Source organism: Brienomyrus brachyistius, unplaced genomic scaffold (genome assembly GCF_023856365.1).
Source record: "Brienomyrus brachyistius isolate T26 unplaced genomic scaffold, BBRACH_0.4 scaffold71, whole genome shotgun sequence".
Taxonomy (NCBI): Eukaryota; Metazoa; Chordata; class Actinopteri; order Osteoglossiformes; family Mormyridae; genus Brienomyrus; species Brienomyrus brachyistius.
Window position 1 is genome coordinate 395,142 of NW_026042346.1, and position 13,189 is coordinate 408,330.

General features: G+C 50.5%; 1 protein-coding gene across 1 annotated transcript in view; it reads left to right on the forward strand.

Annotated features, from left to right (window-relative positions):
• The window catches only part of thada (THADA armadillo repeat containing), a 51,732-nt gene that overhangs the window by 711 nt on the left and 37,832 nt on the right, over nucleotides 1–13,189 (forward strand). The window contains exons 3-21 of the mRNA XM_049002702.1: nucleotides 158–264; nucleotides 1,083–1,216; nucleotides 1,313–1,461; nucleotides 1,787–1,819; nucleotides 1,919–1,967; nucleotides 2,220–2,413; nucleotides 2,496–2,590; nucleotides 3,181–3,401; nucleotides 3,569–4,269; nucleotides 5,147–5,301; nucleotides 5,426–5,581; nucleotides 5,685–5,774; nucleotides 5,976–6,099; nucleotides 6,978–7,123; nucleotides 7,251–7,482; nucleotides 9,950–10,085; nucleotides 10,193–10,329; nucleotides 10,446–10,592; nucleotides 10,940–11,097. Of these exons, the coding sequence (XP_048858659.1) occupies nucleotides 158–264; nucleotides 1,083–1,216; nucleotides 1,313–1,461; nucleotides 1,787–1,819; nucleotides 1,919–1,967; nucleotides 2,220–2,413; nucleotides 2,496–2,590; nucleotides 3,181–3,401; nucleotides 3,569–4,269; nucleotides 5,147–5,301; nucleotides 5,426–5,581; nucleotides 5,685–5,774; nucleotides 5,976–6,099; nucleotides 6,978–7,123; nucleotides 7,251–7,482; nucleotides 9,950–10,085; nucleotides 10,193–10,329; nucleotides 10,446–10,592; nucleotides 10,940–11,097 (3,164 nt within the window). The remainder of the gene's footprint in view (nucleotides 1–157; nucleotides 265–1,082; nucleotides 1,217–1,312; nucleotides 1,462–1,786; nucleotides 1,820–1,918; nucleotides 1,968–2,219; nucleotides 2,414–2,495; nucleotides 2,591–3,180; nucleotides 3,402–3,568; nucleotides 4,270–5,146; nucleotides 5,302–5,425; nucleotides 5,582–5,684; nucleotides 5,775–5,975; nucleotides 6,100–6,977; nucleotides 7,124–7,250; nucleotides 7,483–9,949; nucleotides 10,086–10,192; nucleotides 10,330–10,445; nucleotides 10,593–10,939; nucleotides 11,098–13,189) is intronic.

Sequence of the window (13,189 nt, forward strand, 5' to 3'; positions counted from 1 at the left end):
CAGACTTCCTATTTTGTGTACTCCCCCAGTTTGACGTCTGCTTAAGCGTCTGCTCAAGTGTTAGCGTTCGAGTCCATTTATACATTTTTTTTTTTGTAAGTATGTGTGCCCATAAATCCCTCTTTATCAGTTCTTGGTATTTAATCCCCCATCGCAGAATCTCTTTCCGTGGATGGAGAAGGTGAAGCTTGTCTACTTGCTCAGACCCTGCGGGACTCCCTCTGCCAGACTGACCCAGTCCAGCAAATACAACTGATTAAAAAGGTAGGTAAGGTGTCACTTGATAGCCTGGCTCCCTGTCCCATTTTCAAACTTTGGTATATTGCCGAATGCAGTCATGCAAGCTGCAGGGTGAAAGAGTTGTGAACCTTGCATAAGAGAGCAGTTTGAGTGTTGATGGTCTATTCACAGCAGTGTAGGAGTAGACAGTAGTAACTGGTTTTGGGATGTACATTGGTTGGGATTATTGTGTATCAATCATTGTTATTAGTTACTATATTGGTGTTTGGCTCTTAAACCAGCCGGTGTCAGTCTTGCCTTTGGCTAGTTGTAAAGTGGTTGTGTTATGATGTCATTAAGTGGCTGCCTGATCTTATACTGCGTTCCATTTACCTTGGAGTTTTGAAGTCGGAGCAGGGAATGACGTCACACCCAAGTGAACCGTGTTCCATTACAAGTCGGAAAGCCATTTAGCATTACCAGTTCTATCCAGGTTTGTTGTTAGCCATTGTTAGCAATATCAGTTGATGATGATGCATTACATGGTATTTGGTGCATGCAAACACTGTAGCAACACGTCCACAGATGGTGTTTGGACAGTACTGTGTGTGTGACTGATTTAGTGAGTAGCAAATACGTATATGCTAATAATCAGTGTATGCCTACAGCTTTCACTTCTTTTGATGAAGGTTGCTGCCGTCTTGAATTCTGAGCTTGGGTTTGTAGAGGTTCCTCCGACTGAGTCGGAATTCCAACTCCATTGGGTGTTGCAGTTGAAATTTCCAGCTAGGAACTTGGAAATTCTCACTTCCCAGTTGAATTGGAATGCATCATTGGCGGTTTCCCGCTCTCTCCTCCCTCAGGCTGGGACCCTGCTGGAGCAGCTGAGAGAGGACTCCCCTCCCCCAGGCGCCCTGCTCCATGCCTGTCTGGAGACACTCTCCGTCATGTACACCTCCCTACAGAATAGGAACCCCCTGAAGAGAGCGGTCGCTAGGTAGGGGTCCCATGCCTTAAATTTCTGCATCTTCATCTCTTCTCCTGCTGGAGCCTCATCAAAGTTTGTTTTTCTTTGTCCGTGTCCTGCCCACAGTGCACTGAACTCAGTGCCAGTTTGGCTCCAGGAAGGGTCTGTTGATAGCCTGTCCGCGTGTCTGTCAGGCAGTCTGTCCACCCTGGGCCCAGATCATTACCCCCACCTCACCGACTGCATCGCCTCCTGCTTGGACGGCTTCCCCATTGGTTCGTTCCCTGCTTCGCCTTAGTGCTGACTTCCTGATGGTACTCCAGCAGAAGCACTGTAGTGTTTGCAGTGTGGCACATGTGACCTTTACAGCGATCGTAATTGAGTCTTTGCATCTTCCTGCTTTTATTGTGTTCACTGGGAATCAAAGCAGCTTTATTAACGCCATCATGAAATATAATCAGAAGTAGTGTTGCTGGAAGTTCAAACTGAAATGTTTCATACGGTAATTATATTGATTCTTTTCTTGCTGTAACGTCGCACCCAGCTCTGCCTGTTTATTGACAATGTTGTGGGTGTCACACACTGTCCCCTGTCCAACAGGTGAGCGCTGTATTCACAGACTTCTAACAGAGGGTGAGTTTGCCTTGGGACTGATGGCAATTGCTAACACAACGGAGTTTCTTTCTGTGAGTTGCTCATAGGATGGCCCACCCCTTTTCTTTCTGTTTCCAGTGCTGCAGTTTCTTCAAAGGGCATTGGTGGAATACCTCCAGATAAACAGGTAAACCTTGAATGACCGCTGGGGCGTGATGCTGCGGGTATTGATGGACAATAGCTGCAGCAAGGGCACGTACCTCCATGCCCGAGGGCAATTAAGTGTCAGCATGGTGCCAGTGGGATGCGAGAGTATAGTCATGAACTCTTCCTGGTACTGAGTGGTCCTTGAACCAACAACCTTCTGGAAGAAGTATTGTTTTAGATGTCTATTTTTATAAACAGTATATTCATATTTAGTTACAATCTCTGTTCCTAGTGGCCTGACTGGTCAGCATGTCGCTCAGGCCCAGCTCATGCAGTCTGCCCTGGCTGCGGTCAAGGCCTCCATGTTGGTGGTACAAAGGTCACAGGAGTTCATTGGCATTGCTGTGCAGGAAGCCCAGGCACAGCGCCCCCTCCTGGACGCCCTGTGTGGGCTGCTGCATTGCCATTCGCGAATCCTCACTGATGGTAAGTGAGTCTGCCTGCTCCCAGAGTTGGACATGTGGTATTTTTCATACTTTAATCCTCCGTTTTTTTTTTGCTCCGTTAGAGGAATTTGTGCAGGCGGCCCAGAGCACGGCAGGAATGGCGGTTGTCCTGCTGACCCGGAGCATGCTGGGAAATTGCGAGCAGGTGGCCGAAGTGGTGAGTGTGCGAGATGAGTATGGGGATGGTTTGAGTCACCTTGTTGGCTTTGGTGGGCAATTGGGTGCTTCCCAAGTGCTGATCCTGCTTCTATCCCTTGCGGTTCTGCTTCACCTAAGTAGTATGGAAAAGTATGGAATTTGACTGTGGTATTTTCCAAGTCTGGATAAGTACGGGGGGAAAAGCTTGTGGGAAGCGATATTTTGGTATTTCCCGACTATTGCAACAAATTGGCCTACTATGTATGTATATGTACAAATATTTGTATTTACTTATGATTGTTTTTGATGGAAATCACTGATGTGAGTTGCTTGTCAGTGCCAGAATGAGCTTTACACGTTGCAGAGCAATGTCCCGGACTAGGGAGTAGAGGTGGGTCTGTGGGCTGTACGCTTGATTAATCTCCAGCAAGGAATATTGATTTTAGGCTGCCTTGCTATTAACCACACTTGCACTGGGGAAACGCAAGTTCTCACCTGCTTGGTGCAAATCCAAAATACTGTAACTGTTTGGCTAAGGATCCCAAATGTGAACAGAAAGCAAAATGTGTAAAGGTGTGTGGACCAAGTGACAAAAGTGAGTATTTTTAGTTAGCAGATTTGTTGCTGAGCCCAGAAGAAGGTGAGGCTGCCCCCGTGTGGCTGAAGGAAAGCTGTGCAGGACTGTACCAGACGGGCCGCCCACCAGCGGTGTCTCTCTACCTGTGTCACGGAGCGCTGGCCATGCTGACCTGGCAGGGGGGGCTGTTGGGACCCCAGATGGAAAGGCTCCTGCTGCTGCTCCCCCCAACGCTACTGGCTCTGGACACCAGGTCTGTACTCCTCGCCTGGCCTCTACAGCTCCCACAGACTTTGTAGACACATTCTCCAACCAGTGATGGTGTTTGTATTAATATTTTTCACTTCTATATAGAAGTCGGGGATATAGGGCCATGCAGTGATGCCACTGTAAATTTTTGTTTTTTTTCTGCCACTCCAGTGTGAAGGAGTCCAGCACGGCGATGGTAGTGGCCCGTGTGTTGGCATTATGGAGCGGCGCTGCACTGGACAGCCTGCAGGGGGAGCCGTGTTCCCCTGTCCTACAGGAAGCCTTACAAGGGGAAGCGGATCTCCCCGGCCGCCTGCGGGACCACGTTTACTCCCACTGGGAGCACCCGCTGGATGGTGTGCGGCACCAGACCCGGACTCTCTTCCGGAATCTGCTCCGGATGCACCAGCTCTGCACGGGTGCTGCCAACCTGACCTCTGACCCCTTCGTGGTGCAGCTGACCCAGAGCCTGCTGGGATTGGAATGGCACAGCCGGGGGAAGTACGGCTCGCTAGGCTGCCTGGTGGAGTACCTGGGGGCTGGGCACCTCCTGGCCCTTGAGCCCACGCTGCCTGCTCTCCTGCTCTCCCTAATGGGTGACCAGACCTTGGCGCCCTATGCCAGCGACCTCCTAGAGAAGCTGTTCATCAACCACCGGGCAGAGCTCAGCTCGCGGGGGGGGGCGGGGCCGGCCTGGATGGACTGCTGGCACCGCACCTGGGTGGAGCCCCTACTGGAGATTTTGTGCCAAGCCAGGCTAGATCAGACTACCTACATCCTTGACTACTTCCTGCCCAGGCTTCTGCGATGCAGTCCAGCCAGCCTGAGTCACATGGTGCAGGCGCTGCTGGACACTTCTGTCTGCGCGAAAGGTTACCCCCATGTTACTCTTTTTATGGTTCAGATGTATGATTAATAATTCATAGGCTCCCGGGTCCCCCAGGACCCTGAATAGGCCAAGCCGGTACAGGGGATGGATGGATGGATGGAGGACTTAAGAATTCCATTACACAGGGCCGGGCCAAAAAATTCAAATTTAAATCAGCAAGTACTGAAGAGCCAATGAATGGATCATTATTGCAGCTCAATAATGTTATGCAGCAGTAAAGTGAAGTCAGCTGAGTACATGGATCTGCTGAATGGTCAGGTTATCCCATCAATGGATTTTTTTCTTTCCTAATGTCATGAGCAAATTCCAGGAAGATAATGCCAAGATCTATCAGCCTTGAATTGTCAGAGTGGTTCAGGGAGCACGAGCAATCATTTTCACACATGAATTGGCCACCATAGAGCCTTGACCTTAACCCCATTGGAAGTCTTTTAGATGTGCTGAAGACTTTACAGAGTGGTCCAGCTCACCTATCGTCAATGCAAGATCTCGACAAGAAATGAATACAAATCTGGGGAGAAAAACACTGAGATGTTGCATAAGCACATGGAAGCTGCATTGACTAACGTGCACCACAATCAAGGCTAAAGGCGGCCAATGAAATATTGGGGTTTTTTTTTTTTTTGGCCCGGCAGTGTATACTGATAAATTGAATAACATAATAAATATATACTCTTAATGAATAATTATTAAGTTAAGTCATAGTAAATATTGCATTAAAAGGAGAATAATAACTAATGAATCTAAATAATAGAGAATATACTTTCATTAACGCACACGGGAGCGAGGGTTACTCGCATGATAAATGATTGTCAGCGTAATGTTGCCATTCACTTCTGTCTGTCTGCCTTTTTGTGTAGGTTCCTTTGGCAGCCGGGGGGCACTGGGGGCTTTGATGACCTGCTTGCGGGCTGCGAGGGCCCAGGGGGTACTCCGGCCCACAGAGGAGAGGCTCTGGGAAGGGATGGTGCCCCTGCCCCTGCTCCGCCTAGCGGTGGTACACAAACATGACCAGGTGACCCTGTGGTCTCAGATGTGCAACTGGTGCTGAACTTAGCAGCACAAGTTGAAGGTTTATGGAATTCTACGCAATTCCATGCGAGCCCTGTATCTGTGTGACGTTCCGTTTGCTGTCACAGGTCCGGATGGATGCCCTGGGCTTGGTTTGCGAGAGTCACCGCAGCACAGAGACTCTCTCTGCCCCCGAGATGGACCTTGTCCGCCACTTCCTGCCCCACAACCTCAACAGCCAATCCCCCGGCGTCAGGCAGCAGACAGTCGGCCTGTTCAAGAAGGTCAGCGCCCCGTGCTGCCATCTGCTGGCCAACTTTGATCATCGCCGGTTTACCTGCATTGTGGTGGCTTCTGATTGGTCGCTGTTTTTCTCTGTGCTTGCAGCTCCTGTGCAGAATGAAGGACAGTGCCCAGCTGGTGCAGAAGAGGACAGCGCAGAGTCAGGAGGATGGTGACACGCTGGGTGCTTACCAGGTAGATGGTGGTTCCCCTAAATCTGGGACGATATGGAATGCTGGGGGGGGGGGGGGGATCCTGCATGCCAGACATGGTATCTGGCCTCGAGTTCCTTCTCTGAATAACTGAGACTTAATACAGCCCAGAACAAGCTGTCATATCATGGTAAAAACTTTGCTTAACATCTTCATTTGGTGATGATGATCGGTCTCTTCCTAGGCTTTCCTGCGCTGGCTGTGTGAAACCCTCTTCCAGGCTCTCCACATCGGGGCTTCCTTCTCCTCCGCCCTGATGGCCCTTCAGCTCCTGGGCTTGGTGGCAGAGTTCTTCACCTTCTCTACAGGTAACCTTCACTCTCTCATTTCTTGGAGGTGGTGGCTGGAAGTGGCTCACCTGAATATCCCCTGTTGTAGTTCTCGCTGCTAGATCAGCCTGATTTCAGTAGGATGTGTCTGTGCTGTAGAAGATCAGCTGACGTAAGTAGACGGTACCTTCGGGGTCCGGGAAGAGCCCTGACTTGAATGAGTGCTTGCAATCCTTAGTGGGACCCGGTCCAGGTAGACATGAACCTTCCTGATTTATTAGGCTCACGGTTGTGTTGTGTGTCGGGTGGTAACTGAACGCGGGACAGGTTATCTCTCTCTGAAAATGTCACGAGAAACATCACTTCCCATCGGAAACACGCCTCTTATGACGTCGGCGTCGCACAGAATTTTGTTGTCCAAGTTTCCCCTGTGACGTCAACAGGAATTCTGTCTTCTAAATATTTCAAAATGTTTATTTTGTTAAATGTATTAATAGTTATCAATGTAATTGCACATGTTCAATTTAGAGAATACCATATCGTGACCGTAAATAGCATCCTAGCATGCAATATCAGATTTTTACCAGACTTGTCAGTGCATTTTGTTTGTTTGCCTCTCAAAAAGAATATCTCTGGATCTAGTGAAATATTTTATAAAGCTTTTAATGTGATTTGACTAGTTCGTGTTTCTTGTTTGTCTCTCGGAGGAAAGAATGTCACTCTAAATCTGCTAAAATATAAAGCGACGACACACAGCGGCGTGTTCATGGAGGCAGCCATGTTTGTTCCGAGATGTGGTGGCTCGAACGCGACATTGTCGGACGTGACGTCCCTCACCTCGGAATTTTCTAATTCCGGGAGATAATCGAACGCACCACCATTGTAGCTAGCATGTGCCGGCCTTCTCTCTTCCCCAGAGTCTGGTGGGTTCGCCCTGGGTCGCTCTGTGAGCCACGCCCACGCTCAGGCCGTCCTCCGCTGCCTCGCCAGCAACTTCCTGGAGGTGAAGCAGCTGTCCTCGGCGCTGCTGCGGAAGCTGCCCGCCTCAGCAGTGGGCCTGACGGTCAGGGTGATTCGCATGGGTTTGGACCAGTGTGCATGTTATCTACATCATGGTTGAGTTGAAATATATAGTCTCATTTCAGTGTGGTATGGTAATTATCTGCCCCCACTGTTTTTCCGCCCCCCAGGAGCCACACAGAATGCGCATGCTCCTTCGGGTCGCCCTGGACCTCAGCACCAGCACCAAACCCTTCGACAGCGTCACTGCTGCTCATTTGATCAACCACATGGTTCATCTTGAGGGCATGCAGGAGGCCCTGGCGCACTGCGCCCAGGAGCAGGGCCTCTCCACCCCGCCGCCTTCTGCTGATGGGCCCCAGGCTTCAGCGGCCTCCATTCTGGAGAGGAACACCCTCGCAGGTGTGATTTTGTCACTCTGGTTTGGCATATGGAGTTTCCCTGTGCAGTGTTCCGATGTGTATATACACTCTCAATGTACAACCAGTTTATTCTTTTCTGTGCGCGCTTGTGGTTATGGATGAGGTGAAGTGATGTGAATAACGTCAGCAGGGGTTGCGGTGTAGCTCAGATTATGTCTATCGGAAATCATGCAGGTCCATGCGCATCGACTCCACACGTGCAAGATATTTGATTAGGTGTTTCCAGTAGGTGGCAGTGTGGACTTTCACAGACTGGCGGTCAACATCCAAAGAGTAGAGGAAGAGTTGTAGTTATGGCGAGCAGCTGCATGAGGATGGTCGGCTGTACCCTCGTATCTGATTTTTCATTTTGTCCAGAGATGGCATTTTAATATTCGTAAAAGTTTCCCTGTTTCACTACGCTGCTTGTATTTGTTTTGTTGCAATACATCTGCCCCCTGCTGGTCTGGTGGAATATCACTGCTGTATTCAGCACCGCCCGCGACCATCCGCAGCCCGAAAGCGCACGTGCAACAGTGAAGTATGGACTTCAATCTTCTTTGTGGAGTGTGTGTGTGTGTGGTCAGAAATTCCCAGGCTGGGGAAGCGACCATTGATGGATGGATGGAGAAACATCCAACTATGTTTAGTATTTGTGGGGGGGGCCCAGTAATGTGTCACAGGCAGCACAATGCAGAGCACCACCCTGGATGAATGCCAGTCCATCACAGGAGACACACACACACACACACACACACACACACACCACACACATACACTCTCTATAGGTGCTAGCTAGATCTAACAATGTCTTTGGACTGTAGTAGAAACTGACTCCATGCATGCGAACTACAGGCACAGAGCCTGAGTTTTAAGATTCAAAAGTGTCCTTGAATGTCTATGAAATTAACATACAATTCACCGCAATTATGGTGGTTTGCATCTTCAGAAACGTCAGAATGGGAGCTATTATAAGCCAAGTTAAACTGAAACACTGGCCGTTCATTTCACTTCTTTTCAAGTTCTCTGCTCTTTCAGGGCATCGAAACTCTGTGTGGGGGGCAGAGATGAAAGGGAGGACGGCTGTTTATTTGACAACAGGAAATATGACCGCAGTGGGGTTACAGGATCATTGAGGGGTGGCTATTCTGGGGGCTTGTTAATGGTGTCCCCCCCAACTGGGCCGACGAAAGTATCCAAACACGCTCTTCTGCAGAGTGGGCCATTCCTCATGGAGCACAGATGTCAGACCACTCCAAATCTAACATTTTGGGAATATGTTATAAATTAGAGACTGGTCTCTATGTAGGATGATTTGCTTTTCTGTAATGTCTAGAGGGTGTTTATATATGACTTCTCACTGCACAAAGCATTTGTTTCTATCAGCATTTAAAATTGACCGGGACGCGGGTTAGATGGAGCTTGAGAGTAACATGGCTGTGGCGGGAAAACGTTACCTTTTGTTTATAATCTGATATAGATGCCGTCTCACATCTGATATTTATTTGGTACAAAGAATACGCACAGCCATTAAGGAATGCTGTGATCATAAAGGTCTGAGGGCTGGTGTTCTAATAACCCTCCCCTTCTCGATTTGGTTGGGGGGAGGGGGGTGTTGATGACTTGAAATGCACCCCCCGCCTTTTCCAGTTTTGCCTGCGAATTTTGGAGTTGAAACATCGGCCACAGCGCTGAATCATGATTGCGAGGGGGTGGGGCAGGGCAGGGCACGACTGTGGTTCAGTGGGCACTGCTGTGCTCTGCCTCTAGGTGGCTCTGCTGAGTCCTGGCTGTTTAAATGCTGCTGGCTGTGTGGTTTGCTTGTCCTGTGTTTGCTGGGCTTACATCTGTGTATTTTTAAATTCATTAGATTGGTCTGTTTGAATCAGCTGAGAATAATAATAATAATAATAATAATAATAATAATAACTGCTACTTTATTAATCCCCGTGGGGGAAATTGTCTTTACGCCTCCCTCAGCTTTGTAGGGTAAGCTGTCTGCGAAGGGCAGCCACCTGTTGGGGCGTGCAGGTAGCTGGGGGTTAAGGGCTTTGCTCAAGGAGAATTCAGATTCCACTAAATGGTTTCATTGTTTTGATAGCCGTAATGGATTTTGGTAGTTTTAAACAATGGATGTGGAACTTTGCATGCAGGCAAACGCATCTGAGGAGTTTGAGGAACAATTGCACGAACCTGTTGGATGCACATGGTGTTGCTGATTGGCCAGTAGTCTCATGTGACTGCTAGGGACGGGGTACTGGGCAAGCTTCTGAAATTCGCAGGGCTTCTCGTGCTGATGTCCTGCTACTTTTTCAAAGTTTCAATAAATAGGAGAGCCTGAACAGCTAATAGCGATTAATCAGGGTTCTGGGGGCCGCTGCCTGTTGTCCTCCTGGGGACGTGCTGCAGCTGTGCATTTCTTTCAGTCTATAGTGCAGTAACCAACATGGCCTGTCTCCACCCCCCAGTGGTGTGGGTCTTGCTGCGGTGCTTGCAGGCGGAGGTGATCCAGGCGGAGTCGTCCCTGCTGCAGGCAGCTGCCTCCCGCCCGCTGTACGGACGGGTGCACTGCATCACCGCCTCCCTGCAGCAACTGGGCACAGGGTGAGTCTTCAGCCTGATGTCTGTCCTGAACTCTTGTGTCATAAATTCATACGCTGAGTGAATCCTTGTTGTGATGAGTATAAAACTGCAAAATATCCCGTGTGCAGGTCTCTGGTCCTGATCGCCCAATGGAGCAGTTTGGTGGTGGAGCTTATCGCCACATCCTACCGAATGTCCGATGTGGTGTCGCCCGTGGTTCAGAGCTCCTCCCCCGAAGGTCTCATCCCCATGGACACAGATTCTGGTGAGCGTCAGCCAGGGTGCAGGGCGTGGGGATCGCGTGGCATGGGCCCATATGGTCAGCGGTTTGGGCTGGGCGACTCTCCGTCTGAAAGCATCTGTCATGTGACCTCTGCTCAGAAACTACGGCCGGCTTGCAGCGGATCTTGGAGGAGATCCAGCCACGAGACTCCAACCTCTTCTTTGCTGGAGCCCGGGAGCTGGACCCACAGAGTGGCACCGGCACCAAGACACCTGCCACTCCAGTGCCCGAGATGGATGGCACAGGTCAGATTCTCTTGCATGCCCCATGGCACATAATAGTATCTGCTGTGTTCTCTGCAGTTATCCATTTAATCACTGGGGGGCACTGTTTCCTTACTTTCCCAAGTGCCATTTTGAACCCCACCCCTCTGAAAAAGGATTTGACCGTGCTCATTGGGTTTCTTTAGTGTCTTTGGCTCCCTCTCCTCCTCAGTCTTGGTATAATAGCCGGTATTTTAACAGAGGACAAAATGACATCGCAGTCAACGCAAGCTGCACATGATTGGTCCAGATTCCGTGTTTCTCACTGGGTGCTGAGGTGTGCGGGATTGACGTTCTGATTTGGTGTAATGTCCTCGTGTGTCCCCTAGGTGGTGATGGTGAGGCGTACAGGGTCACTGCCCAGATGGTGCTGGTGTGCTGCTGGCGCAGTATGAAGGAGGTGTCCATGCTGCTGGGGCAGGTGTGCCAGACCATGCCCCTACAGAGCTCAGATCCTGGCGTTGACAGCGTCATTACGGAGGATCAGGTCTGTGCCCCCGGTCATCCGCCTTATTCTCCCCCTGCCGTGAACAGACCCCCCCCCCCCCCCCTCTCGAAGGCATAGCGCTTAAGAAGAAGCTGACATGCTTCCTTAAAAATAAACCTGCCAGCAGCCAGATGTTGCGCCTTTCGCGGTGTTTAGGCTGTTAATGTGCTGAGTGATGCAGCTGTGTGACCAGGTGACCTGTCTGCTACCCTGTGGAAGGAAACGTCAGCACTTGCTGCAGACGCTGCCTGCGGGTGATTGAGGCACCTGATCAGCAGTCTGTACTGTGGGGAGATGGTGATGCGTTTCGTGTTGGTGTGGGCCCCGAGAATGCGGAGCAGGACGCCCCCACACCGCGCCTGTCTCCCCCCGCAGCTCTCCTCCTCAGACGCTCCCGGTGTTTAACTGTCCCTGCCGCTCCCACTTACACACATTCTTTCCAAATTGTTAACACTGTCCTTGTAAACCAGCACTCTGTCCTGCCCCCTTTCACTAACACTCCAACCCCCCGGTCTAGCAGGCAGATTAATTCTCAGTAGGAGAGGCTGAACAGCCCACCTCCCCCACACTAAAATCATCAGGCACTCGCAGGCTGGTTCCCTGGATGGTAGGGACACCCCCTCTTACCTGGAGGTTATTCATTTTCGCAGGAAGTAGTTAATCAGGACTGTCAGCTGGTAACCAGGAAGTCACCTTCTGGGACAGGGGAGAAGGGGAATATCTAGTACTCTGGATATCGCCTCAGTGTCAAGTGGGGGGCGTGTTACTGGCTGATTAAGGACCAGGCCTAGAACAGAGTAGAAGTGATTTTGTTAGTCTTCCCTCTGTCTCACATTCTGGCATCACTGTCCTGCTGGTTTCAAATGTATTTTATCCAATGAGTCAGGGTGTCTGTCGTGTGACTAATGGCACATGGAGTCAGTGGAGTGAATCTCTGTTTAAGAGTGTCCAGGTGCTGTGCTTTATGTCCTAGAGCAGGGCGTTGGGTGTTGTGGCACCACGGTTTTCTGAGAAACCTCGAACATTGGACGTGAGTCTTTTGGTATTCCTGTTCTTCGGTCACAGTCACCCAATTCCGGAAGCTTCTGGGTGCCGCTCCATGCTTCCCTGATAACGAACCCCCTCCCTCCCCCGGTACCTTGACAGGAGGCTGAGGCAGATGGTATCTCTGGGGCCATGGCGTGTTCGTGTGACAGATCAACCTTTTGATCAAGCATCAGGAATACACATTAAATGAAAAGCACTATGAGGTGCCCACACTCTCTCCACTCCAGGGCACTCCAGGTGCCCCTGCTCTTTTTGGCCCGCTGCACTGACCTGAGCCCCAGGCTTCAGGCCTGCATTAGCTCTGGCGGTTTCTGACTCGCCATCAGCCCCCAGTCGGTGCGGCCGTTTTTACGGGAGGCCGGATTGGGCTGTGCTGCACTCGGTATAGTCCTGCCCTGAACTTGGCCCTGCACAGAGGGCCATGATGCTATATTTGGGGAATGTTGCGTGCGTGTTTATGACAGAGGACATCTTCCAAACGCGTGGCTTGAGCCTTTGCCTGTCCCGCGCCTGTTTGCTGCCACGTCGCCCCGGCAACCCGGCACATGTTTGGGCTCGCTGAGGCACCATGGCAACAGAAACATTTAGTCACCCCACTTATTGTTTTTAATTCATTTTTCGTTATTACTCTGCGATGGGCACGGAGGGCTGTAAGGGCTGCTGGAATGTGCCACTTTTGGGTATAGTCCTCTATCCTTTTATCATGGGGGGGGCACTTACGGGCATGTCAGACACTGGGAAATCATGCCTACCCATTTTTCAGGGGTGTCCAGCCCAGCGTCTGTGACAATTTCCTGGACCCCCGTTTTCTAGAATGGGCTTATTACCAGTGTGATCATACACCCTGTCCTCCGGGGGCCTGTGCTGAGTTTGGTTATCTGGCCTCGTCTGTCTGGCCGTTTTGGAAAGACGGGGGCTTGAGATTTTATTTACGGGGGGAGTAAACAGTTTGGATGTTTTACAAGCTGTTTCCACACTCCCCCCCCCCCCCCCCCGGGTGTATGGCTGGCGTTCTAATGTTCCTGGATGAAAATAGTGATTACAT